The sequence below is a fragment of the Crinia signifera genome, chromosome 1, assembly GCF_055691185.1.
Source record: "Crinia signifera chromosome 1, ASM5569118v1, whole genome shotgun sequence".
In the NCBI taxonomy this organism is placed as follows: Eukaryota; Metazoa; Chordata; class Amphibia; order Anura; family Myobatrachidae; genus Crinia; species Crinia signifera.
In genome coordinates this window covers 187,713,292-187,738,753 of record NC_139217.1, presented here as the reverse complement: position 1 = coordinate 187,738,753, position 25,462 = coordinate 187,713,292, and the positions used below count along the sequence as shown (strand labels likewise).

Sequence of the window (25,462 nt, the reverse complement as noted above, 5' to 3'; positions counted from 1 at the left end):
AAATATGAAATAATATGAACATAAATCAAGTGTAAAGGGGAGGAGGGGGAAGGAGGAGATATATAAGTAATTTTTATTATATTGTTTTGCTTTATTAGTGTACACAGAAGGGTTCACAATGTATTACGAGGTACCATGAAAAGTACCTCCCTAGAAAGCACACATATAAATGGGAATTGGAAAAAACTTTTTTTTTTTTTTTCTCCACAGTAAATCACAGAGGAGGGAAGGTAAGGAGAAAGGGGGAGGAAAAGGAAAGGGAAAAGGGAAGGAAGGGACAAAAAAAAAAAAAAAAAAAACACTTACAACAAAACAATAGGTATTCACACACAATGGGTGAGATTTAATAGGATGAGAGATTCAGAAAGTGAGAGATTTGGTAAGAAATCTCCAGTTTTTTTAAAGCGGCAATCATTTACACTGCAAAACAAGTTTGATTTTTAAGTGTAAATGATTGCTGCTTTAAAAAAAACTGGAGATTTCTTCCCAAATCTCTCACTTTCTGAATCTCTCATCATATTAAATCTCACCCAATAAGATAGATATATAGGATTTTTTTATTAGTTATCACTACCATTTCACAATATAGATATCAGACACTACACAGTAGGTTAATAACACAGAAAACACACAGATTACTTATATAAGTAAGCACAGGTATATTCCACCCCACCCCCATACCCCATTTACAGAAAGATTTATTTTTAAAATAACCATGTAAAGAATGCATTAGGAAATAAAAAGCACTCTTTAAGTGAAAACATAAATTGGAACTAACAGGGATAATTTATGAAGACTTGTATATAGGTAAAGAGAGAGGGAAAAGAAAGAGTAAATATCTATTAGCCGATATGATAATAATATCGGTAAGATATCCCTCATGAAGAGATTAAAGTAATATGAGAAAAGTAGTTCCCAGATGTAATGCTAGGTACTGAATCATGTATATGTATGAGTTTGTCTAGAAAGCATAAGGATAGAAATTTTGAGTTAGAGGAAATGGGAATAACAAAGCATGCGAATAATGTGTTATTATGAGTTAAAACTTGAATGTGATGAACCAAATTGGAATTACAAAATGCGAATGTTCATTCTATGTTTATATGTGAAAATATTAAATAAAATGTTATTAAAAAAAATAGTTGAATCTGTTTTGGTGGAAAATGGTAGTAAGCTACTACTAGAAAGGTGTAACCAATAAAGAGGACAATGTACTTTAATTCAACGTAGTTACAACTTGACACAAGATACCTTATCTACAGGGTCTATATTATTTGTCTTCAGAAGTCAAGGACAAAGCAAATGATAAGGTCAGACACATTCAAGGTAATGGACAAAGGTGAATTACCTAGAGTACAAATTAACTGTTTATTGTACTGCAGTAATGTAATATCTGGTTTAAGCTTTCTCTATGCCTCTCTTTAAGAAAATGTAGCCATGTATTTATGATTTCTATCTGTAAAACCAAGTACAGCAGTGTAATTATTGATCCAGTAACTCAAGTTAGATACTTGTTCAGAAAACAATAGGCATTTATAGCATGACCAGACCCCCAACAAAACCACTGTATCAAAAATAACCTTTCTGCAACCCTAGTTTATATAAAATGCATTTAGAAAAAGGTTTGTGCATTGTGACCAACTCTAGAAAATGCAAGTCTGGATACAAGCTAGGCACCAGATGAAAAACATTTGATTTCTTAAAAACCTAGTGCACATCAAAATATTTGTAAAGGTGCCCATACACGGTGTGATAGCACCATCCAATTCGATGCGATGCGCGCTCCAGCGGGCATCGCATCATACAGTACAAAAAGTATGTACTGCACATACTTTTTGTACTGCCTATGGATCGCATTGCACGCAAATTGCATGCAAAACACATGCGTTGCAATGTGATGCGATCCAGCCCATAACGGGTGCAATCATCGCACCATGTATGGGCACCTTTACAGACTAATGCATTAATGCAATCCAATGCACAAATAATTTGATAATTTTATAAAAAATTCAATATCCCTTTACTTTTATGATGTACAGTAGGAGCAAGTTTCATCTTTGCTCCTTTGTCCATGGCTAGCCATGGCTATTCTATTGTTCTCAGCTGCAATACAATACATATTGCAGCTGAGAACAATAGAATAGCCATGGCTAGCCATGGCCAAAGGAGCAAAGATGAAACTTGCTCCTACTGTAATTGGCATTACAATAGGTTGATACGGGATGGTATTGGGATCCTGACACTTGGAATGCCGGAGGTCAGAAGACCGACAGTAGCATCCTGATGGTCAGGATCAATGGCGTAAAAAAACTGAAACGAATCTCAAGCGCTGGCAGGGAGGAAGCCGGCATAGTGGAGAAGCAGGGTCTCTAACCACCCCCTCGCAGTCTAACCCTAACCATACTGACTTAGGGGGTCATTCTGATATGTTCAGTCCCCGGCATATTCTGGAGACCGATTTTTACGCTCTGCACATGTGCATATTCGCATATGCAGAGCTGCTGTGGGAACGACCTAGGAAATGCTGGGTGCGCTCAGGAAAAAACTGGGCCTCCCCATGCGAACAGCAGCTCACAGGACGTCTGTTAAACGCCTCCGTTCTTGGACCGGACAGCACAAACATAGGTCGGTTAAGACTGACATATTTGAGAAAAGGGTTAAAATCAGTGTATATACCCACCCTTGCTAATGGATCTTTATGCTGGGCATTGTTAGTTCACTGCTTAGAGTCAACCAGAATAACCCCTGTAGTGCCTTTATAATAACCCTAATTTCTTAGTGTCTACACCCCACAAAGCCTAACCTCAACCCTTACACTAGTGATCTAAAATGAACCTTACTCTTCCTCCCTGCATCCTAACCCTAACGCCCACCGGCATATTTCCAATAGGGATGCTTAAGGTTCTGGCACAGGCATTGTCAGCAATGTTGGCATCCGGGCAGGGCCGGATTATAATGGGGGCACAGGGGGTCAGTAGCCCTGGGGCCCCCTCTATCTAGGGGCCCCCTGTGAATGGCATGTATTTTAAAAATATATATATTTTTTGTTAGCTAATGGTTTTGTGCATGGGAGTGGGGTAGTGCTGCAGCTTCGCCTATCTGCCAATGTGACAATGATTAATGGTGCTGAGCAGTAGGAGTCAAGGCACAATGTGCAATTAATTACTGGGAGTTGACTAAGTCCCAAAAGACTTTGCACAAGATGTCAGAGGCTGAGAGGCTTGTGCTGAGCTCTGCTTGGTGGAGCTCATCATATGCTTCTCAGGCCCATGAAGGATAGCAGCAGCTGCCTGGTCATGGGAGGGTTCTTAATCAGAGGCAGCGCTGAGCCTGTCACGTCGCCTACAGAATACGGTACAGAGGAACAAACACAGGCTTTTCATGCGGTGTATATATATGTTTATATTAATCCCCCCCCCCCCCCCCCTCTGCAGTTGACCATTGACCAAGTTTATACTGCTTTTACTCTGTGTTTTGACAGTGTAATATTCTCCCGTGCAGTTTGCGGCCAGTAATGACAAGTAGGAGGGGGCCCCCTTTCTAAAGTGCCCCGGGCCCCCCAAAGGCTTAATCAGGCTCTGCATCCCGGCGCTGGTCTTCTAACCAGTATCAGGATTCCATTATCAGTATTGTGACTGCCGGCATCCCGAGTGCCCGTATTACAACCTGATTCTGAAGATATAGGGGCAATTGAAAGAAATTCCAAAATGTTAAAGTGATAGAACCAGTGCACTAATTTATTTTCCCTTTGCTCAATACAACAATGTTATTACTATTGGTGATAATGTTGCTGCTATTTTACAGCACAAAATAAAATTATTATTTTTGTTGTTTAATAAATTTCACTATTTACCAGATATAAAGTTTATTACATTACTGTGGTAGTAGATTTCTTTATTTAAAAATAAAAATCTTCATGTGGGGGAACTAAATCTAAAATGGATTTATGTGTGTGTGTGTGTGTGTGTGTGTGTGTGTGTGTGTGTGTGTGTGTTTGTTCCAGCATAAATCTGGAATTCCTTGAGCAATTTTCACCAAACTTGGTACACATATGACTTACAAAATTGTAAAAAAAACTGTGGGTTTAAAACACCCCTAGCACCCCCGTGGGGGGTCCAGGGGCCCGAAAAGGGGTCCAACCACTACACAAAGTGGGTCAGGCAGGCAAGATATCCAGACTAACTCTGCAATCTGGAAAAAAATACTGCGGCAGTCCCAGGGGCACAAAAAGGGTCCAGTCACTACACAGTGTCACGCCAGCAGTCAGATCCAGGCTGAAAACAACCACAGACATAGGGGCTACACAAATTGTGGCGCCTTGATAAGGCCAATGCGGAAAACCAGGTGGAACCCAGGACAGTTAGTCTAGAACAGTGGTTCCTAACCCTGGTCCTCAAGTAGCCTCCAACAGTGCACATTTTCCAGGTCTCCACATAGAATCACAAATGACATAATTAGCTCCACCTGTGGATCTTTTAAAATGTGTCTGACTAATGAATGCACCTGCTGGGTGAACTGGAAAACGTGCACTGTTGGTGGTACTTGAGGACCAGGGTTGGGAACTACTGGTCTAGAAGGAGGACCACAGAGGTAAAAAGTCTTTATTAAGACCACAGATGGTACAGGTGATGAATGATGAGCCTTGGAAAATAGAATAATGGCCATAAACATAAACAGGATTCAGTACCATGGGAACTAGCAGAAGCTAAGAGACAATAGGTGCAGTGTAGGAACGCTGATGCTGTCTATGAGAGCATGGAATACTTACAGATGTAGCTGGGCTTATCTTTGAAGGGGATGGCGATTCTACCGCCATCCCCCGCCAGTGGGCAGCTACCGCCAGTGGCCCGCGCACATGAGACTTTTGCGCGCCCTGTGGCAACGGAGCTGCTTCCCCTGCCGTCACCACCAGTCCCCCTCGCCGCGTCTCCCTGAAGCGGAGACAGGTAGAGAGACGCTGCCCAGCAGCCGCAATACTGGAATGCATGTCCGTGTGAGACGCACGTGCGTCCCAGTCTCTATAGCCGGCGCTCGCCAGTGAAAGGGATCTGGCGAGCGCCGGCCAAGGATGAGAAGCAATACATCTGTAGGAGCAAATGTAGCAGTGTTTGCACACTGATGGAGTCAGATAATGTTAGCAACGATGATAAGAACTGGTAAGTGGTGAAGTGTAATGCTGCCCATACAAGGCCCGATACGGACGTGCGCTGTGGGCTTAAATAGCACAGATCACATCACATTGCATCGTATGTGCATGCAATGCGATGCAATGTGATGAGAACTAAGTACAAAAAGTATGTGCAAGCACCTCAAAGAAAGGAACGCACAGCCCGGCATCGGGCCGTGTATGGGCTGCTTAAGAAGCGCTGAAGAAGTCCAGGTAATAATAACCACTGTAGTTATAATGGGTTAATGAGTATAAAAACATTGATGATAGCACACTAATACCCCTTTCAGACAGAAAACAATATTGCCGGCTGAAGCAGTTCCACCCAGTAATTTTGTGAATCACACGGGTCCTTTTTCAGTGTGAAAGGGCACACCCGTGTCATAAATCCCATGTCTCCGACCCTAGAATTGACCAGGGTCGAGGACACAGCATTTATGACCCGGGTTGACCCTTTCACACAGATAAAAATCCTGTGTTATTCAGCAAATTACTGGGTAGAAATTTTCTGGTAATTTGTTCTTCTGTGTGAAGGGGGTCAGGCTGCTTCTGGCAAAATGACACGGCATTTGAAATTTGCCTGGATTTTCGGACTTTTCTGTCTGAAAGGGGTATTAGTATGACAGGTAACAGATGCAGTGTGGGAACACTGATGAACTCAAGATATAATGCAAATTCAAGGAATGCAATATGAGGAGAATGACATGGTGGTACTAACCCTTGCGGACTTTGAAGATGCCTTTAGAGCTGGGTCCAGATGATGGAGCTGGATATTGATGGAGACGCTCCGATGGTGACTATAGATGGCGAAACACCAAATAGCTGGATACCAATGGAGGATCACCGATGGAGAGTATCGATGGCGGGACACCGATGGAGATGATCAGTAGCAATGGTAACTGACCTTTACTTTCCCAGCACCTTTATAGCAAAAGAGGAGTTTTGAAGCAATGGAGAATTTCATCCGGCGCTGTTTAAATAACCTCTATCAACCAGTTAAATCTTTGGAGAGGGAATACTCCTCCAGCGATGTTTATTCTGGTATCCCCCACAGACATTTACAACTGACATTTTGGTATTTGTGTAATGGCACGGCGCTCATTACGTAGTGTAGTGTCCCTGTCAGAATCAGCGTAGTGTTCGCGCGGCCAGCGTAGTTAGCGTAGTCAGTCCAAAGTAGCGTACTGTTCCCGCGGCCGCTTACCGTAGTTAGTGTAGTCAGCGTCCCTGTCAGAAGTAGCGTAGTGTTTCCGCGACCAGTGTAGTCAGCGTCCCTGTCAGATTCAGCGTATTGTACTTTGTTAAGTTGCTTTTCTCTTTTAAAATCCAGTTTAACACTGGTTAATACATGTCGTCATTACTGTCTCAGATGTATGATATGGCAGGTGTGAATGTGTTCCTGAAACACCCCCACTATCCACGCCAGCCCGAAGCGTGGCGAGGGGACGTGTTACACATCCCCCGACCTGTTCATACCCCCACTATCCATGTAGGTGTGGAGTTGATTTTATAAAGTGTGGTGAGCGCTGCGAGCCACCGAGCCCAAAGCATGGCGAGCGCAGCAAGCCCCGCGAGGGGACGCAAATTACTTTACATGTATTCCGCATGCGCTCGCCACGCTTTGGGCTCGGTGCGCTCACCACACTTTATAAAATAAACTCCACGCCGACGTGGATAGTGGGGGTATGAACAGGTCAGGGGGAAGCTTAACGCATACCCTTGCAGGGCTCGCCACACTTCGGGCTGGCATGTATAGTGGGGGTTTGAAAAGGAGGCGTTTGCGCCAGTATGTAACATGGAACACTGGCAAATGCCTCCTTTATTGTGCATAAGACGCACTTGCACCCGCATAACCCCCTTTGTGCAGGAGACGCACATGCTACCGAACCCCTAACCCCATCTCCCTGAAGCGGACACGGGCAGGGTTGCCGTACCCTGCCGCAATAATTACTGAGATGCAGGAGCGTCTAAGACGCACTTGCATCTCAGACAGCTGGAGCGCCTCTCCGCCAGCACCCGTATGATCCCCTCTCCGCCGGCATCCGCCAGCGCAGGGGAATCTGGTGATTACCAGAGTTTTGTGAGAGGCGCTAACTAGGCTTAACATGGACATCGGGGACAGAGCCGTGTACAGCACATGGAGTGTGGCCTATGGTAATGGCAGTGGCGTGAGAGCCATCGAAGATGGGCTGACAGACAGGCTTGGAGTGGTGATCAGCTGTGGATTCTGCATCACTGGGAGACTGCTGGATCAGAGCAGAGATAGTGACACTAGGAGAGTGCTGGATCCCTGCGCTACGAGCTTAGCGCACACAGCGCTGATGGAAGCATGCTCTGGAATGCAGTGACAGTTTTGCCAGACACTTAGATGGTAAATATACCTGTCTTAATACTCAGGCCATGACAGCATCCCCTCCCCTTTAGGGGTGGCCCCAGGACACCTCTTTGGCTTGTAAGTACAAGTAAACATGGAAAGTTGGCATGCAACGCTTGAATGAGTTTTGGAGCATGGACATCAGATGCATTGGGTCCAGGAACACTCTTCTGGACCATATACCTTCCAGTCATTTACATATTAAAGCTGACCATAGAGGATGCCACCTGACCTTAGCCACCTCACTTAGATGGTAAATATACCTATCTTAATACTTGGGCCGTGACCCAAAGTGGGTTGGGGAGCAGGATATCCAGCATAACTCTGGAATGCCTGGAGCAATGTACACCAAACTTGGTACATATATGAGTTACAATCTGGGAAAAAAAATAAGGCGGCAAGACACCCCTAGCACTCCTGTGGGGGTTCCGGGGCCCCAAAAAGGGATCCGGTCACTACACAAAGTGGGTCAGGGAAGCAAGATATCCAGCATAACTCTGGAATGCCTGGAGCAATTTACACCAAACTTGGTACAGATATGACTTTCAATCTGGAAAAAAATACTGTGGGGACCCTGGGGCCCAAAAAAAGGTCTGGCCACTACACAAAGTGGGTCAGGGAAGCAAGTTATGACAAAGTTGCATAACATAGAAGGGGGTAGAGGAAATTGATTGGGTTCAGATTAGGTTCCCAGCCACTTAGACCCCCGGTCCCAGCCACTACAAAGTAGGTCAGGGATGCAAGTTATGGCAGACTTGCATGACAGAAAGGGGGTAGAGGATATGGGGTTTAAGAAAAGAAAACTGTCCTCAGATCCGGAAGCCCACCACAGGTGTATGCCAGTCACACCATGGGCACGGTGAGTGGTTACGTTTAAAAGAAAAGAAGGATAAAGTTCAAGAAATGCTTATTGCACAACTAAACTGGGCAACCCAGGGTACTGTACCTCAGCTAGTATTATTCATATAGAAAGGTGTGAAAGCAAGATGAGTTTATAACATGTGGCACATTAACCCCTTCCCGACATTTGACGTACATTTACGTCATGGTCGGGAAGTACTTCCCGACACATGGCGTAAATGTACGTCATGGCTTGTAACTGTCACCGCGTCTATAGACGCGGTGACAGTTTCAACATGTCTGCTGTCCCTGACAGCAGACATGTCCCTGCATGCCCAGGGGGGGCTGCGATGCCGCCCCCCCCGTCGGCGATCGCTGTGATTGGCTGTTCAGTGTGAACAGCCATTCACAGCGTTTTCTGTGTCACCGGCGAATAACGTTCGCCGGTGACACGCGATCGGAGGTGATTGGTGCTGTAAAGTACAGCACCAATCACCGCGGGGTGTAAGGGTGACACTGGTGTCACCCCACCTCACCCCGCCCGCCCCCAAAGGCCGTGATTGGTTCGTCGGACCGACGGACCAATCACAGCCAAGGAGGGGGATTTAAACTAACGGTGACTGCACTGCAGACGCCATTCCGGTCTGGAATTGCGTGCAGTGCGGTCACCGTGCCTAGCTGCCGCAGTATACTGACCTGAACCGAGCAAAATACTTACCTGATCACTGCTTCATCACTGCTTGTAGTGTGCTGGATGCTTCCTGGATCCTGTTACTACTTGTGACTTCCTGTGTTGTGAACTTGTGCTGCTGCAGTGTAATAGCGTTAGATAGAGAGAGATAGATAGAGAGAGATAGAGAGATAGAGAGAGATAGTGTCAGAGAGTGCTATATTTTGTGCTGCTGCAGTGTGATATAGTTATAGATAGAGAGATAGAGAGAGATAGAGAGAGAGAGAGAGATAGAGAGATAGTGACAGATTGTGCTATATATTTTTTATATAACTGACTGCTGCCCCCCCTTTTGTGCTGATCAGTATAAATTAACTGATCAGCAACTTTTTGGGGGCGCAGGTTTTTTTTTTATATATATATATACCTGTCAGTGCTGCTGCTGCAGTGTCATAGAGTGATAGATAGTGAGAGATAGAGAGATAGAGAGAGATAGTGACAGAGAGTGATAGAGACTGCTATATTTTGTGTCTGCTGCCCCCCTTTTGTGCACCCCCAGCAACTTTTTGGGGGTGCAGGGGTTATTTTTCATATATATAACTGTCAGTGCTGCTGCTGCAGTGTCATAGAGTGATAGATAGTGAGAGATAGAGAGATAGAGAGAGATAGTGACAGAGAGTGATAGAGAGTGCTAAATTTTGTGTCTGCTGCCCCCGCCTTTTGTGCTGATCACTATATCTGAGGTGATCAGCAACTTTTTGGGGGTGCAGAGGTTTTTTTTTTTTATATATACCTGTCAGTTGCTGCCAGTTGCACTGTCAGTTGCACCAAAGGTTGTGCACCTGCTGCCCCTCACTGGTAATCAGTGTCGCATCACTGATCACCTTTTTTTTTTTTGTGGGTGCTGTGGGGTCTTTTTTTAATTTTTTTTTTACACACACTGTGATTTTGTGGGTGTCCTGTGGCCACTGTGCGCTGATCAGTGACGTACATCACTGATCAGCTTTTTCGGCACAGGGTTGATCTATTTTTTTTTTTTTTGATCAAATTCCTGTTGCCTTTGAGCGCTGTTCAGTGACGGACGTTACTGACCAACATCTGTGCTCAATTTTTGGCGCAGGACCTTTTTTTTTTTTTTTTAACCCCTTCAATTTTTTTTTTTTTTAACCCCTTCAATTTTTTTTTTTTTTAACCCCTTCAATTTTTTTTTTTTGTATAAAGTATTTTTTTTTTCTGCACTACATACACACTACACACTACATACCCCCCGGGTTGAAATAAAGTTTGTACCCCCCCCTACACTATACACGTGTTGAAACATTTCACTACCAGTAACACAAAAATAAAAATGGCATCCCAAATGTCATCCCAAATGTCATCCCAGTCATCCAGAAGAATGTATTCAGCGGAGGAGGCATATGCCATGCTTGCCTCTGACTCTGACACAGCCAGTGATGCAAGCGGGGAATTTGAAGGATTCGTCTTAAGCTCCTCTTCCTCCTCTGGTGATGAGGGACCCCCTCAAAGACGCCCCCGTAGAGCAGCTGAGACCCCCCCCCCCAATAATTGATCTCGTATGGACCCCACCACCAGACAATTTTGAGCCCCAGGTTCCTGAGTTTTTGGCCATGCCAGGAATCCAATTTGATTCCACAGGTCTCAGAGAAATTGACTTTTTCAAATTATTTTTCTCTGATGATTTTATAAATTTAATGGTGGACCAAACTAATTTATATGCCCAGCAGTTTATTGCTCAAAACCCCACGTCATCATTTGCTAGGTGGACCCCTGTAGATGCAGTAGAGATGATGACGTTTTGGGGTCTGGTGTTTCATATGGGCATAGTAAAAAAGCCACAAATTAGGCAATATTGGAGTACAGATGTTCTGTACAGCACCCCATTTTACCGTATGGCCATGCCCCGGGCTCGATTTGAGACGATCCTTAAATTTTTGCATTACAACGATAATGCACAGTGCCCACCCAGAGATGATCCCACCTTTGACCGGCTATTCAAAGTCAGGCCGGTCATTGATCATTTCAGTGCCAAATTTGAAGAGATGTACATCCCAGATAAATTCATTTGCATAGACGAGTCCCTTATACATTTTAAAGGAAGGGTTAAATTCCGCCAGTACCTTCCCAGTAAGAGGGCAAGGTATGGCATAAAAATTTATAAGCTGTGTGAAAGCACCTCAGGGTACACTCACAGGTTTAGGGTATATGAAGGGAAGGATTCAAGAATTGAACCGCCAGAATGCCCCCCCTCCCTCGTAGGTGTTAGTGGAAAAATTGTCTGGGATTTAGTGCACCCCTTCCTGGATAAAGGTTATCACCTCTATGTGGATAACTTTTACACTAGCATCCCCCTGTTTAAGGCCCTTGGTTCAAGAGGTACAGCAGCTTGCGGTACTGTGCGCAAGAACCAAAGAGGCCTCCCAAAAACGCACATTGCCCAAGTAATGAGAAGGGGTGAAAGCAGGGGAATATGCACCGAAAATATGTTGTTGGTCAAATATAAGGACAAGAGGGATGTCCTTATACTGACAACAATTCACGGAGACAGTACCACCTCCGTCCCTGTACGAGGTACCAGTACCCACACCTCAAAACCTAATTGTATCCTGGATTACAATAGGTATATGGGCGGAGTGGATCTTTCAGATCAGGTACTGAAGCCGTACAGTGCCCTGCGGAAAACAAAAATCTGGTACAAGAAGCTGGCCGTGTATATCATCCAGATGGCACTGTATAACGCTTACGTGCTATTCCGTTCTACCGGCCAGAGGGGGACATTTATGCACTTTCAAGAGGAAGTCATAAAGGGCCTAATATTTGGGAACCAGCAGGCAGAGGGCCCCAGTACTTCTAGTACTGGCCCCCGTATTGTACCAGGGCAGCATTTTCCTGATGAAATCCCCTCCACTGGAAAAAAGGGCAGGACACAAAAAAGGTGCAAAGTTTGCTATAAAAAGGGAATAAGAAAGCAAACTATTTTCCAGTGTGACACTTGCCCCGACAAACCCGGCCTATGTATAAAGGAGTGTTTTAAATTATACCACACATCTATGGATTATTAGGTTCATAATTTCACCGTGCTTCGGGGGTCTTGCTAATGCCACATAGCACCGACCATTCATTCCACCAGAATCTGAGCCGCAAAATCCAAAAATCACTCCTTCCCTTCTGAGTCCTGCCATGCACCCAACTGGTATTTTTTGGTCACATGTGAGGCATTGCCGTACTCGGGAGAAATTGGGGCACAGATTTTGGGGTGCTTTTTCTCCTTCATACCTTCTGAAAATAAAAAATTTTGAGCCAGAACTGCATTTTTGTGTAAAAAAATGTAATTTTTCATTTTCACTGCCCAGTTGTATCAAAATTGGTGAAACCCCTGGGGGTTTGAAATGTACACTATACCCCTAGATGAATTCCCTGAGGGGTGTAGTTTGCAAAATGGGGTCACTTGTGGGGTGGTTCCACTGTATTGGTGCTTTGGGGGTCTTGCTAATGCGACATAGCACCCACCAACATTCCACCAGAATTTGTGCTGCAAAATCCAAATATCACTCCTTCCCTTCTGAGTCCTGCCACTTTTTGGTCACACATGAGGCATTGCCGTACTCGGGAGAAATTGGGGCACAGATTTTGGGGTGCTTTTTCTCCTTCATACCTTCTGAAAATGAAAAATTTTGAGCCAGAACTGCATTTTTGTGTAAAAAAATGTAATTTTTCATTTTCACTGCCCAGTTGTATCAAAATTGGTGAAACCCCTGGGGGTTTGAAATGTACACTATACCCCTAGATGAATTCCCTGAGGGGTGTAGTTTGCAAAATGGGGTCACTTGTGGGGTGGTTCCACTGTATTGGTGCTTTGGGGGTCTTGCTAATGCGACATAGCACCCACCAACATTCCACCAGAATTTGTGCTGCAAAATCCAAATATCACTCCTTCCCTTCTGAGTCCTGACACTTTTTGGTCACACATGAGGCATTGCCGTACTCGGGAGAAATTGGGGCACAGATTTTGGGGTGCTTTTTCTCCTTCATACCTTCTGAAAATGAAAAATTTTGAGCCAGAACTGCATTTTTGTGTAAAAAAATGTAATTTTTCATTTTCACTGCCCAGTTGTATCAAAATTGGTGAAACCCCTGGGGGTTTGAAATGTACACTATACCCCTAGATGAATTCCCTGAGGGGTGTAGTTTGCAAAATGGGGTCACTTGTGGGGGGGTTCCACTGTATTGGTGCTTTGGGGGTCTTGCTAATGCGACATAGCACCCACCAACATTCCACCACCAAAAATCACTCCTTCCCTTCTGAGTCCTGCCATGCACCCAACTGGTATTTTTTGGTCACATATGAGGCATTGCCATACTCGGGAGAAATTGGGGCACAGATTTTGGGGTGCTTTTTCTCCTTCATACCTTATGAAAATGAAAAATTTTGAGCCAGAACTGCATTTTTGTGTAAAAAAATGTAATTTTTCATTTTCACTGCCCAGTTTTATCAAAATTGGTGAAACCCCTGGGGGTTTGAAATGTACACTATACCCCTAGATGAATTCCCTGAGGGGTGTAGTTTGCAAAATGGGGTCACTTGTGGGGGGGTTCCACTGTATTGGTGCTTGGGGGGTCTTGCTAATGCAACATAGCACCCACCAACATTCCACCAGAATCTGAGCTGCAAAATCCAAAAATCACTCCTTCCTTTCTGAGTCCTGCCATGCACCCAAATGGTATTTTTTGGTCACATGTGAGGCATTGCCGTACTCGGGAGAAATTGGGGCACAGATTTTGGGGTGCTTTGTCTCCTTCATTCCTTGTGAAAATGAAAAATTTTGAGCCAGAACTGCATTTTTGTGTAAAAAATGTAATTTTGCATTTGCACAGCCCAGTTGTATCAAAATTGGTGAAACCCCTGGGGGTTTGAAATGTACACTATACCCCTAGATGAATTCCCTGAGGGGTGTAGTTTGCAAAATGGGGTCACTTGTGGGGGGGTTCCACTGTATTGGTGCTTGGGGGGTCTTGCTAATGCGACATAGCACCCACCAAAATTCCACCAGAATCTGAGCTGCAAAATCCAAAAATCACTCCTTCCCTTCTGAGTCCTGCCATGCACCCAAATGGTATTTTTTGGTCACATGTGAGGCATTGCCGTACTCGGGAGAAATTGGGGCACAGATTTTGGGGTGCTTTTTCTCCTTCATACCTTCTGAAAATGAAAAATTTTGAGCCAGAACTGCATTTTTGTGTAAAAAAATGTAATTTTTCATTTTCACTGCCCAGTTGTATCAAAATTGGTGAAACCCCTGGGGGTTTGAAATGTACACTATACCCCTAGATGAATTCCCTGAGGGGTGTAGTTTGCAAAATGGGGTCACTTGTGGGGGGGTCCCACTGTATTGGTGCTTTGGGGGTCTTGCTAATGCGACATAGCACCCACCAACATTCCACCACCAAAAATCACTCCTTCCCTTCTGAGTCCTGCCATGCACCCAACTGGTATTTTTTGGTCACATATGAGGCATTGCCATACTCGGGAGAAATTGGGGCACAGATTTTGGGGTGCTTTTTCTCCTTCATACCTTATGAAAATGAAAAATTTTGAGCCAGAACTGCATTTTTGTGTAAAAAAATGTAATTTTTCATTTGCACAGCCCAGTTGTATCAAAATTGGTGAAACCCCTGGGGGTTTGAAATGTACACTATACCCCTAGATGAATTCCCTGAGGGGTGTAGTTTGCAAAATGGGGTCACTTGTGGGGGGGTTCCACTGTATTGGTGCTTGGGGGGTCTTGCTAATGCAACATAGCACCCACCAACATTCCACCAGAATCTGAGCTGCAAAATCCAAAAATCACTCCTTCCTTTCTGAGTCCTGCCATGCACCCAAATGGTATTTTTTGGTCACATGTGAGGCATTGCCGTACTCGGGAGAAATTGGGGCACAGATTTTGGGGTGCTTTTTCTCCTTCATACCTTCTGAAAATGAAAAATTTTGAGCCAGAACTGCATTTTTGTGTAAAAAATTTAATTTTTAATTTTCACTGCCCAGTTGTACCACAATTGGTGAAACCCCTGGGGGTTTGAAATGTACACTATACCCCTAGATGAATTCCCTGAGGGGTTTAGTTTGCAAAATGGGGTCACTTGTGGGGGGGTTCCTAAATTTTAGCATCTTATGGTGCCTAGAAACCTACATGGTGCCTAAAAAATAATCTCATAAAAAGGAGGCTCCAAAATCAAGTAGGTGCTCCTTCTATTATGAAGCTTGTGGTTTGGTCAACGTGCACACTAGGGCCACATATAGGATATTTATGAAAACAAAAGAATTGGGGGAATCAATTTTTAGTCACATTTCTCTAGTAAAATCTACTGTGTTCCTTAGAAAAATGTATTAAAATTGCAAATCTGCAAAAAAAAATGAAATTTTGAAATTTCACCTACACTTTGTTTTAATTCCTGTGAAACACCTAAAGGGTTAACAAACTTCCAAAATGCTGTTTTGAATACTGTGAGGGGTGCAGTTTTTGAAATGGTATCATTTATGGGGGTGTCTCACATACAAGTCCCTCAAAGTCACATCAGAACTGAACTGGTCCCTAAAAAAATCAGTGTTTGAAATTTTCTTGAAAATTTGAGAATTTGCTATTCATATTGTAAGCCTCCTAGTGTCCAAAAAAATTAAAAGGAAGTTGAAATAATGATGGAAACATAAAGTAGACATATGGTCTATGTTAGTTATTAACTATTTTGAGTGGTATGATTATTTGTCTCACAAGCAGAAAATTTAACATTTTGCAAATTGCTAAATTTTCCATTTTTTTACGACATTTTGGTATTTTTCACAAAAAAACACAGACTGTATCGACCCAAATTTACCACTAATTTGAAGTACAATGTGTCACGAAAAAACAATCTCAAAATCACTGGGATAAGTAAAAGCAAAAAAAAGTTATCCCCACTTAAGTGATACATGTCAGATTTGAAAAAAAGGGCTCTGTCAGGAACGCAAAAACTGGCTCTGTCAGGAAGGGGTTAAAGTAATAAGAGAAAATTTGTTTTCAAGAAGGAATGTGTATATATATAATCTATTTATTTCTGTACTTTATTGAATAAAACCTAACATGTATTTAAAACTTTTACAAGCATATATAACTCATTATAGTTCAGTGTATCAAAATAACTAAGGCCCTTATTCTGATCGATGCGGATATTCCCGCTTGCGTACGGGCCGCCGATGTTTATCTTCTGCGCATGTGCAGAGGTCACTCTGCGCATGTGCAGGCGATTTCGCCGCAAGGATTCTCTATACGCCGCACAGGGGGCGTAGAGGGGCGTGAGGGGCTACTTATCCTCATTACCCTATGCATACGCCCCGCGTTTCATGGGCGTTCCCATGCAAACGCGGGGCGTATGCATGGTAATGAGGCCGTGACGCGTGGGTACGGGGCGGGCATCTGACATCGCCGGATGTCAGCTGCCCGCCCCCATACAAGATTTCACACGGACAAGTGTCCGTGTGGTCTTGTGTTGCGGGACCTGGTGGAGCGTGCGGCCCTGCATTCGATGTTCGGCGACCATCGAATGCAGGGGCTGCTCCCACCATGGAGGAGGCGTATCCCCGTCCAATTTCATGCGGATCGCCACATATCCGCGTACGGACGGCAGGTGGCGATCCGTATGGAAGGCGGGGATTCGCCTGCACGGTCGTGACCGCATATTCTGATCGGGCCGCACCGATCAGAATAAGGGCCTAAGTCAAATTGAGAGTGAAATACAGGTAGTAGAAATAGGGGCTCATTTATCAGCGAGTGATAAAATTTGTTGTGATTGATAAAACTTGTTGCGTTTGATGTCAGGTGTTTGAAAAATGACAATTGGGAGCTGATTGGTTGGAGCACCGTTTATTTGCTATTATTATTATTTATTAACAGTTTCTTATATATTGCGACATCATTAGCAGCGGCACTCCTCCCACTTGATGCATCCTGGATGCAGTGTTAAGGTCACTGGTGTCATTCAACTGCGACCATGAGTTTGAACAAGAAGTCAGGAGGAGAGTGCGCAGAGAGGATTTCAGCGCTGGGTGACCTTGTGCAGTGCAGGAGTGAGTCAAGTTCAAGTTTCGTTTATTTGTCATATGCAGTTCACACAAAAGTAAACTTACAATTAAATGTATTGGACAAAAAAAAGGTTGGTCAACTCAGCGAAGAACAAAATACTTTCAAATACCTAATTAAAGATACTAAGTCTAAATAAAAAAGCAAAAATAAAATGACATGTCATCAATAGTGATACTGTATATCAAAGGTCAGAATAAAAATACAGTGTTATGGGTTAGAGTTCAGTAACCTAATGGACTGATGATAGAAACTATTTTTGAGTCTTGTGGTGCGAGCAGCCATACTCCTGTACCTCCTACTGAATGGTAGAAGGGAGAAAAGGCTGCGAGCTGCGTGACTATGGTTTTTAATAATATCACTCACCTTCAGCAGGCACCGCTGGTGATAGATATCCTGGATGTCGGGAGTCTGCCATGGCATCAGCAGGTACCCAGAGATGGTGGTTATTGCTGGCAACTTCTACCACAGGTGAGCTGGTACTGAAGGGGGAGGGGGGGGGGGGAATACAGGACCAGCAGTAGGCAGTCTGTTGCTGGGTTAAGGCCCATACACACTGAGCGATTTTGAGCTCAAAGCCGTTCAAAACACCAAATTTGAGCGTCTTTCGTGTGAAATCCGCCCCGTCCAGTGTGTATGGTCCGGCAGTGATGCGGGCTCCGGCATCATTACCGGGAAAGACGCTCATCTGCATGTATTACCAGCAGAAGAGCAGCTTTGTGGATGGCTGTCCATACACACTGGGCATAATCACCAAGTGTGTATGAACCTTTAGCAGCACAGAGTTCCTGCTGTGGGACTCACAGAGGACTAGGTGCTTTCTGTCAGCGAGAACTCCAAGGTGTTCCATCATCATTAGTATCAGAAGCAGCTACCAGAGAACACCTGCTGGAGAGTGCGAGCTGCAGGGACACCTCCATGCATGGGCTAGCTACATGATACCAATCACTTCAAACTGATTGCTAAAAGAGTTCTAAACACTGTAGATCAGTCACAAAAACAGGATGTCTGATTCTGATTCAGTGATGAACACAATGCAGATATTTATGGAGTTAAATTATGGAGATTGATTATACAGTATATCACAGTGAGGATTTATTTCCAAATTGAATGACAGCCAGGGTCTGTTTGGGGGGAATGACAGAAAATAGCAGCAAAAGTAAACGCAACCATTTTTAGGATGTGTCACAGCCTACAACTGAGATCTTGTATGTTTCAGCATCTCAGTTCCATGGCCATTCTGCCACCAATACATAGCTACCTATATGGGATCTCAAAGGTCAAATGGCCAAAAACACATTTCTGCTGGTTGGTATTTCAATAGGTTCCGAGGCTACAGGATTAGCATATTGCCACACATCCACTGAGCACTAGATGGCAGCTGCTAATGCACTGGCGTACATTTCTGAAACAAGCACAAGCTTCTACAGTGTAAAAAGTAATCAATCTCTAAATGTGTACATATTGAAAAAAGAAAAAGAGCTTATGTCAAAACCAACATCCAGCAAGACTGGTTGCTGCTAGGATGCGAGGTTGGCAGGCGTTGCAGGTGCAAGGACTTTTGAATATAAAAAAGTTGGCCCATCAGCATCACTATTGGGGGTGGTCCGAATAACTCTTGGTAACTCTTGGTCACTACTGGGGCATGTCCCAGGTGTCGGAGGTCACTGATGGGGACGCACTGAGTATCTACAGAGGTATCAAGTTCTCCTTTTAATTAAAAATCACCAAAAGGGGTGTTAAGCTTGTTTCATCAGGGTTCATTTTGCCCTTAATCAGACAGGGTGAGGCGTCCTACTAAAACAGGCAATTGCAAACACTAAATAATTACACACATACAGCGGTGCGACACTGACCCCTGCTGGGAAGGGCCAGTGCAGGATGTCCTCTTTTGTGCACACCAAGGTCGTCCAGATCTGTTAAGGTCCCAGTGTGGCACAAAGGTTTGTAACATTACCCCAAGTTCACCTGGGTGTTGCCACTCTTGTAGAACAAAGTGCACTAAGCCCTGCTATTTTACTCATATTAGTCGGGTACAATGCCCATTTCACTAATACTTGTTATCCCTGTTAGTTCTACTGGCTAATCATAAACAATGAGCATTAGCCCCAATAGGTAACCATAAGCTATCACCTGCACTTATTAAACAGGGGGTCTTGGCAATTTTAAAGGTAGTGTCATGTTAAAGCACTTACAAGTGAAAACCAGTGTCAAAGGACATTGTATTAGTAATGACCCTTGACCTGATCCAGCAATAGTGTTGTCCGTGTCTTACCTTTATGCGATTGCCTGGTCCTCCCATCTTTCTCTTCCCTAGATCATCATCTGACCTGTGGAATAAAGTAATGTAGAAATGTTACATGGGTGATCAGCAAAGGTAATTAAATATCATTTTATTTAAGCCATAGATCCATCATGGGCACAGGATATTTTATGCAAATAGTTTGATATCAGACATGTATTACTTGATAAACATTTTTCATAGCCCAAAATTTCAAACATAAGAAAATATCTGTTCAGTGGTGTGGCCTTGGTCTTAACATGTATTGCTGTGATTACAGCAATTCCTAAAAGCATGTTGTATTTTACATACAATAAATATAATTTGCTGATGCAGATGGACATGAGAAAACTTTCAGGGGAAGGTATACAGTATCACAATGAAAATTGGCGCAGCTAGCACGAGGACACCACTGGAGACCGAAATTTATACATCATGAAGAAATAGGACATCAACGTCCAGACAAGGAAGCTCTTTTATGGGCCCCTTGATGTCCAGGAGATGTTGGGTATGATTAAGGTAGTTGTCGAGAGGCAAGCTGACAAGGCCCAGCAGTGGAGCGACGCTGAACCCTGCGGGAAACGCTCACCATCAAATTATTTTTCTGCCGTTCACTAATAAAAGTAGGTCTAGATTGACTTTTATTATGCCCACAGATTGCCAAAAAGGGGACAGGAACTGATGTAATGAGTCGTCAGCTGAACGCCTAGAGTAGGCATCGGCCATGCCTACATGTGCATCTGCTGATTGGCAGATGGCCGCTATTTAGATGTACTGAGCAGACACAGTAGCCTGTGACGCTCACCATCCTTTCTTTTCATAGGTGAGAATCATACAGCGGCACCCCACGGGTTTGAAAAAAACGTGTTTATAGGTGTACAATGTTTCGGGGAGTGGACAGAGCCGGCCTTAGGCATAGGCAAACTAGGCAATTGCATAGGGCATTTGGAATGCCTAGGGGCACCAGCAGCTTCTGCTGATTAAAATGATATGCAGCATGCCTATATTCTGTGTGTGAGTGAGGCTGTATCTGCATATGAAATAGTGTATTCATGGAAATCACTGTAACATATGCAGGTACAGACACAGTTGCACACAGAATATATTGATGCCACATATCATTTTCATCATAGGAAGCTCCTTGTGTGTGCTGGTCATAACAATACAAATAAGACGAATTTTCAGCAAAAAAGGCACCCAACGTTAGCAGAACTGGCCAGGAGCTGCATGGCCTATTGAGTCAAGATGTATGAGGAAACATCTGTATCCAAGCAGAGGCAGAGGTCACAGTGTTAGCGGCTGTGCGAGTGCTGTCTGCGGGTGGGTTGGTTGTGCAATAGTATTCGGCATATGTGTAAGGGGCATTATGTGTGTCATTTATAAATGCATTAATAATGTGCGACATATGTGTAACAGGCATTATGTGTGTCATGTGTATAAGGGCATTAATAATGTGCAACATATGTGTAATGGCCATTATGTGTGTCATGTGTATAAGGGCATTAATAATGTGCAACATATGTGTAAGGGGCATTATGTGTGTCATTATGTGTATGAAGGGCATTAATAAAGGTTGGCATAATGTGTAAGGGGCATTATGGTTATAAGGACATTAATAATGTGTGTCATGTGTAAGGGGCATTACTGTTTGGTATTATCAGGGGTGCCGAGAGAATGGGGTAGGGGGTACAAATTACTCAGGCCAAAGTCTGATGGAAGGGCCCAGTGGGGGCCCCGGGCCCCCTCCCCTTAAGTGACAGCAGCAGCTGCAGCTCTTCTCCTCTGCCCAGCACACACTGCTTTGTGCTGGGTTGCAGTGTAGCCATGGAGGTGCTTAAAATACAATATTTTCGCAGGATTTTTTTCTAAGGGAATAATGGAGGTTATTCTGATCGTAGCGGCCAAACGTGCGTACGTTCGCTATTAACGTACGCTATCCGTACGCGGCCGTTGGGGTTAAGTCTACCCACAACTCAGCCGCATTCGTACGGCCAGAAACATCGGCAAAGGGGAGTGGCGTACAATTGAGCGTACGCCAACGTACACGGACGGTCCAGCCCTTACACTCCGACAACTGGCGTACAATTGAGCGTACACCACCGTTTACGGACGTCTCTCGGCCGTCTTCCCACCGACTTCTTGCGGCTATCTGAGCGTACGCCAGCTTGCACGGACGGGTCCCTATTGTTTTCAATAGAAAAGTCAGCTTATGTCACCGCTCGTGAGAGTGAGCGTACGTCCGTGTACGCTGACATACCCTTCACATATATGGACCTGCAAATCTTGCCTTTCAACTATAATTATGAAAATTAATTAATTGATTGAATTAATTAATGTGCAAAATAGTGGGCATGGGCTTAAAACATTGCTGAAACATCCTTTGTAGGTGTTAGATGTGGTTTATGTTATTGTATCATAAATACAAAACCTATGTTTGTATTAGAGTGAACACGTTGACACATGTCGACTTGTGTAGATTGAGTGTGCTACTGTGTAAAGTCTATGAAAGCACGTAGTGAATGTGTCTAACTGTTTAACAAATACCTACCTTAGCATATATAAGCAGGTCTTACAAAGATTCTTACCTTAAATTAAACAAACCTTTAAATGTAGAGAAGTATAGAAAGATAAGCGTCCAATGTGTTTGAGTGCTGTGTGTGGCTTGCAGGTAGTGAAATCATGGTTTGGACTTAATAGACTGCAGCATTGGTTATTACATTCAGGTGTATGTGTTTGGTAGTAATCAGCGTAAATTAGCTAACCCAGGCGCACGCTGGCATGCGGTATCTGTAGGGGTGGTTTGAGATGGCGGTTGGCGGCCGCCTGTTTTGTGTCCGAAATGAACGGTGCTTTAGTCGATCGTGCGGTAGTAGCACCGCTCATTTTTGGTGCACACCCCCGTGTACGCCCATATTTACGCCCATTTTCCCTCATTATTTCGGCCGCTCCCCTCATCACGCCCCTATGCCGCCCCCAATGCCCGTACACTCGCGTACAGGTTTTTTCGCACGTAGAGACCCGTCCGTAAGCGTTGTGGAGTGTTCGCGCCTGCGCATTAGCGAATGTACGCATGCGCAGATCATTAAAAACCCCGGGACGTACGCGTACGGCCCGGCCGCACCAACCAGAATAAGGCCCAGTGTGAGGAGTAATGTACATAAGGTAAAGTGGTACTACTGTGTGATGTAGCGTGAATAAGGGACACCATTGTATGATATAATGTGAATAAAGTTACACTACTGTGTGGAATCATTTGAATTGGGGATAGTATTGTGTGGCCATGCCCCTTCCCAGCAAGAACACACCCCTGTTTGGACTGCGCACAGAATGTGTGCACTGTTTCTATTTAAAATATTGCAGGTAGGAGCACCAAAATGATGACTGCTATGATGAGGGTTGATGGTGCTGGGAAAGGGGAGCAGGGTCAGAGGTGGAACTATTGGCGGTGCTAGGGGGCACCAGCCAAAATCTTGCCTAGGGCGTCATTTAGGCTAGGGCCGGCTCTGGGAGTGGATACCCCTGTACACCCTCCGAAACGAGAAAAGAAACCTTGATATGCGGGAGTAAAAACTCCTTTATGTAAGCCACTGAGTAAGCACTATCTCTGACTAAAAGCATGAGGTGTCCCTGTAACAAGGAAGAGGACCCCCATAGGATTCCTTATACATTTCCATTATATTTCGGACGTACTACACTATATAGTTGTTTGCTGGAAGGCAAAAGATTACTGGGCGCTTGTGGGAGGAGGAAGGGAAAAGGGAGTTGGGAGGGAGAGGGTTAATAGACTGAGAATGAAAAGTGAGCTTAAAGAAAATTAAATAATAAAGAGAATGAAAAACAAAAATAATAAAATAAAATAAAAGTAAAAATAAATGTGCGCTTAAGTTTACACTCTTTTAAGTGGTTATTTTGTAGAAGGCAGCAGTCCAGTATCTTTAGCTAACTGTGCTAGTCTCGCCCTAGCATCTAACCTGATAACAGGGGAAGGCAGCGGCGTGTCGCTGGTCTGTGTCTTCCGTGTGCGGCGGGCGGCTTGTGGTGACGTCACCTTCTCTGGCTTTGTACGGGACTTGCGGCGTGTAGCTGGGGGTGAACGATGGAGCACCCCTTGATAACTGTCCTGCTCCTCTTCTCCAAACCAACGCGTTTCACATCCAACAGGATGCTTTTTCAAGGATGGTCTCACTGCTGCTCCTGAGTCCTGGCTGCACTGTGCATCACCCTCACCACCTCACCTCCTCATAGACTAATTCTGCATTGTGATCCAGGTGGGCATGTGTAAGTGATCAAGTTGGTTTAAATATGAGTGCAGACATTATGAGCGCGAGGCTATAAACTTTTTTGAATCACGCCACCCCTAAGTACCAGAATTGTTTTCACCTTAAGTCAATAGACACATAAGCAATAGACTTTACATTGCTGCCACCTTGTGGACACTTTGCTCTTTAATTGCTAGTTTTGAAAAACAGTGGTGATTATTTATATTCTTTGTACAGGTGTGGTATAGCTCACAGATGTTTAGGTCATCATTAGGTCAACATGCACTAGTTCTACATTGACAAAAGTCAACAAGAGTATTCCATTTTTTGTTTGTGTGTCAATGTCAACACCAGCCCAATCAGTGTACCTCAGCCCCTCACATGACTCTCTTCTATTGTCATACTTCATGCCAGGTACCGGGCTGCTTTATTCTAGTTCACTCTTTCTGACAAAATCCTTCTTAGATGGACAAAACCATGTGCACTGCAGGGGGGCTTACGGAAGGTGGCTCCCTCGCACGGCACTCCACGGACTTGAATAGTGAGCAAATAACTTTTATTCAACACAATGTTTCGAGACGCTAAGTCTCGTCGTCAGGTGTATGCAGAACAAATATACAAGTGACACATACTTCTATAAATACCCGTGTATCATGTACCATCTCTCCCTCCGTGGTGCCCGGCGTCTCGTGTCAAAGGGCGCATGTAGATGACGTCAGACCTACTTCGAGGCTCGGAGTAGGTCTGATGTCATCTACATGCGCCCTTTGACGCAGGGCACCACGGAGGTAGAGATGGTACATGATGCACGGGTATTTATAGAGGTATGTGTCACTTGTATATTTGTTCTGCATACACCTGACGACGAGACTTAGCGTCTCGAAACGTTGTGTTGAATAAAAGTTATTTGCTCACTATTCAAGTCCCTGGAGTGCCGTGCGAGGGAGCCACCTGCCGTAAAGGGAGGGCCAGCTTCACACAGGACGACTATAAACATCTTGCAAAGGCACCCGGGCAGCTGACTTTTCTTGTGGAGCGCCGGCACTATATCTACGACTAATTATATATATATATATATATATATATATATATATATATATATATAAACGGGACCTCTGCATTTTCAGGGGAGAGGCCTGTGGGGACCCTCTCACACAGTGCCGATGGCTTGGCAAAGGGCAGCTCTTTCGCAAGTGCTGTCTTTTGCGATAGCAATTGCATATGTTAAACATATGGGATTAGTATCGTTGCAATGCAGAACTGTATGTATTTCACATTGTTAATGCATCTGTCCCTCAGTGAGAAAGTAGTGTCTGTGTTAGACCCCATAGAATCTCACTAGGAAGGAGTTGTCTGAGGTCTTCCTCAAAATAGACATTTAAATTGCTGGTGATGTGCCATGATAACAAACACACCAGGCAAAGCAGCTTTTGATAACTTTACCTCCTAACAGTATTTTAGAACAAATATTAATCATGGCTTACAGTAGAATCCCTAAGCCAGTGGTTACATAGTTACATAGTAGATAAGGCTGAATAAAGACTTGCATCCATCTAGTTCAGCCTGTGTTTTAATAGCTTATCCCTTGTTATATAGTATGTACTGAAATTTATAAAGACAGATTTTGTTTCTTCATTGTACCCATGGATGTTTTTAACCAATAAATGTTTATCCAACCTTATTTTAAACGTATTTATTGTGTCTGCCGACACCACCTCTCCAGGAAGAGAGTTCCAAAGTTT

General features: G+C 44.1%; 1 protein-coding gene across 1 annotated transcript in view; it reads right to left on the bottom strand.

The window, feature by feature from the left end:
- Positions 1–24,523, bottom strand: part of LOC146062761 (alcohol dehydrogenase 1-like) — a 94,391-nt gene extending 69,868 nt beyond the window's left edge. The window contains exon 1 of the mRNA XM_083174795.1: positions 24,446–24,523. Coding sequence (XP_083030921.1) covers positions 24,446–24,523 — 78 coding nt within the window. The remainder of the gene's footprint in view (positions 1–24,445) is intronic.
- Between the last annotated feature and the right edge of the window lie 939 nt (positions 24,524–25,462).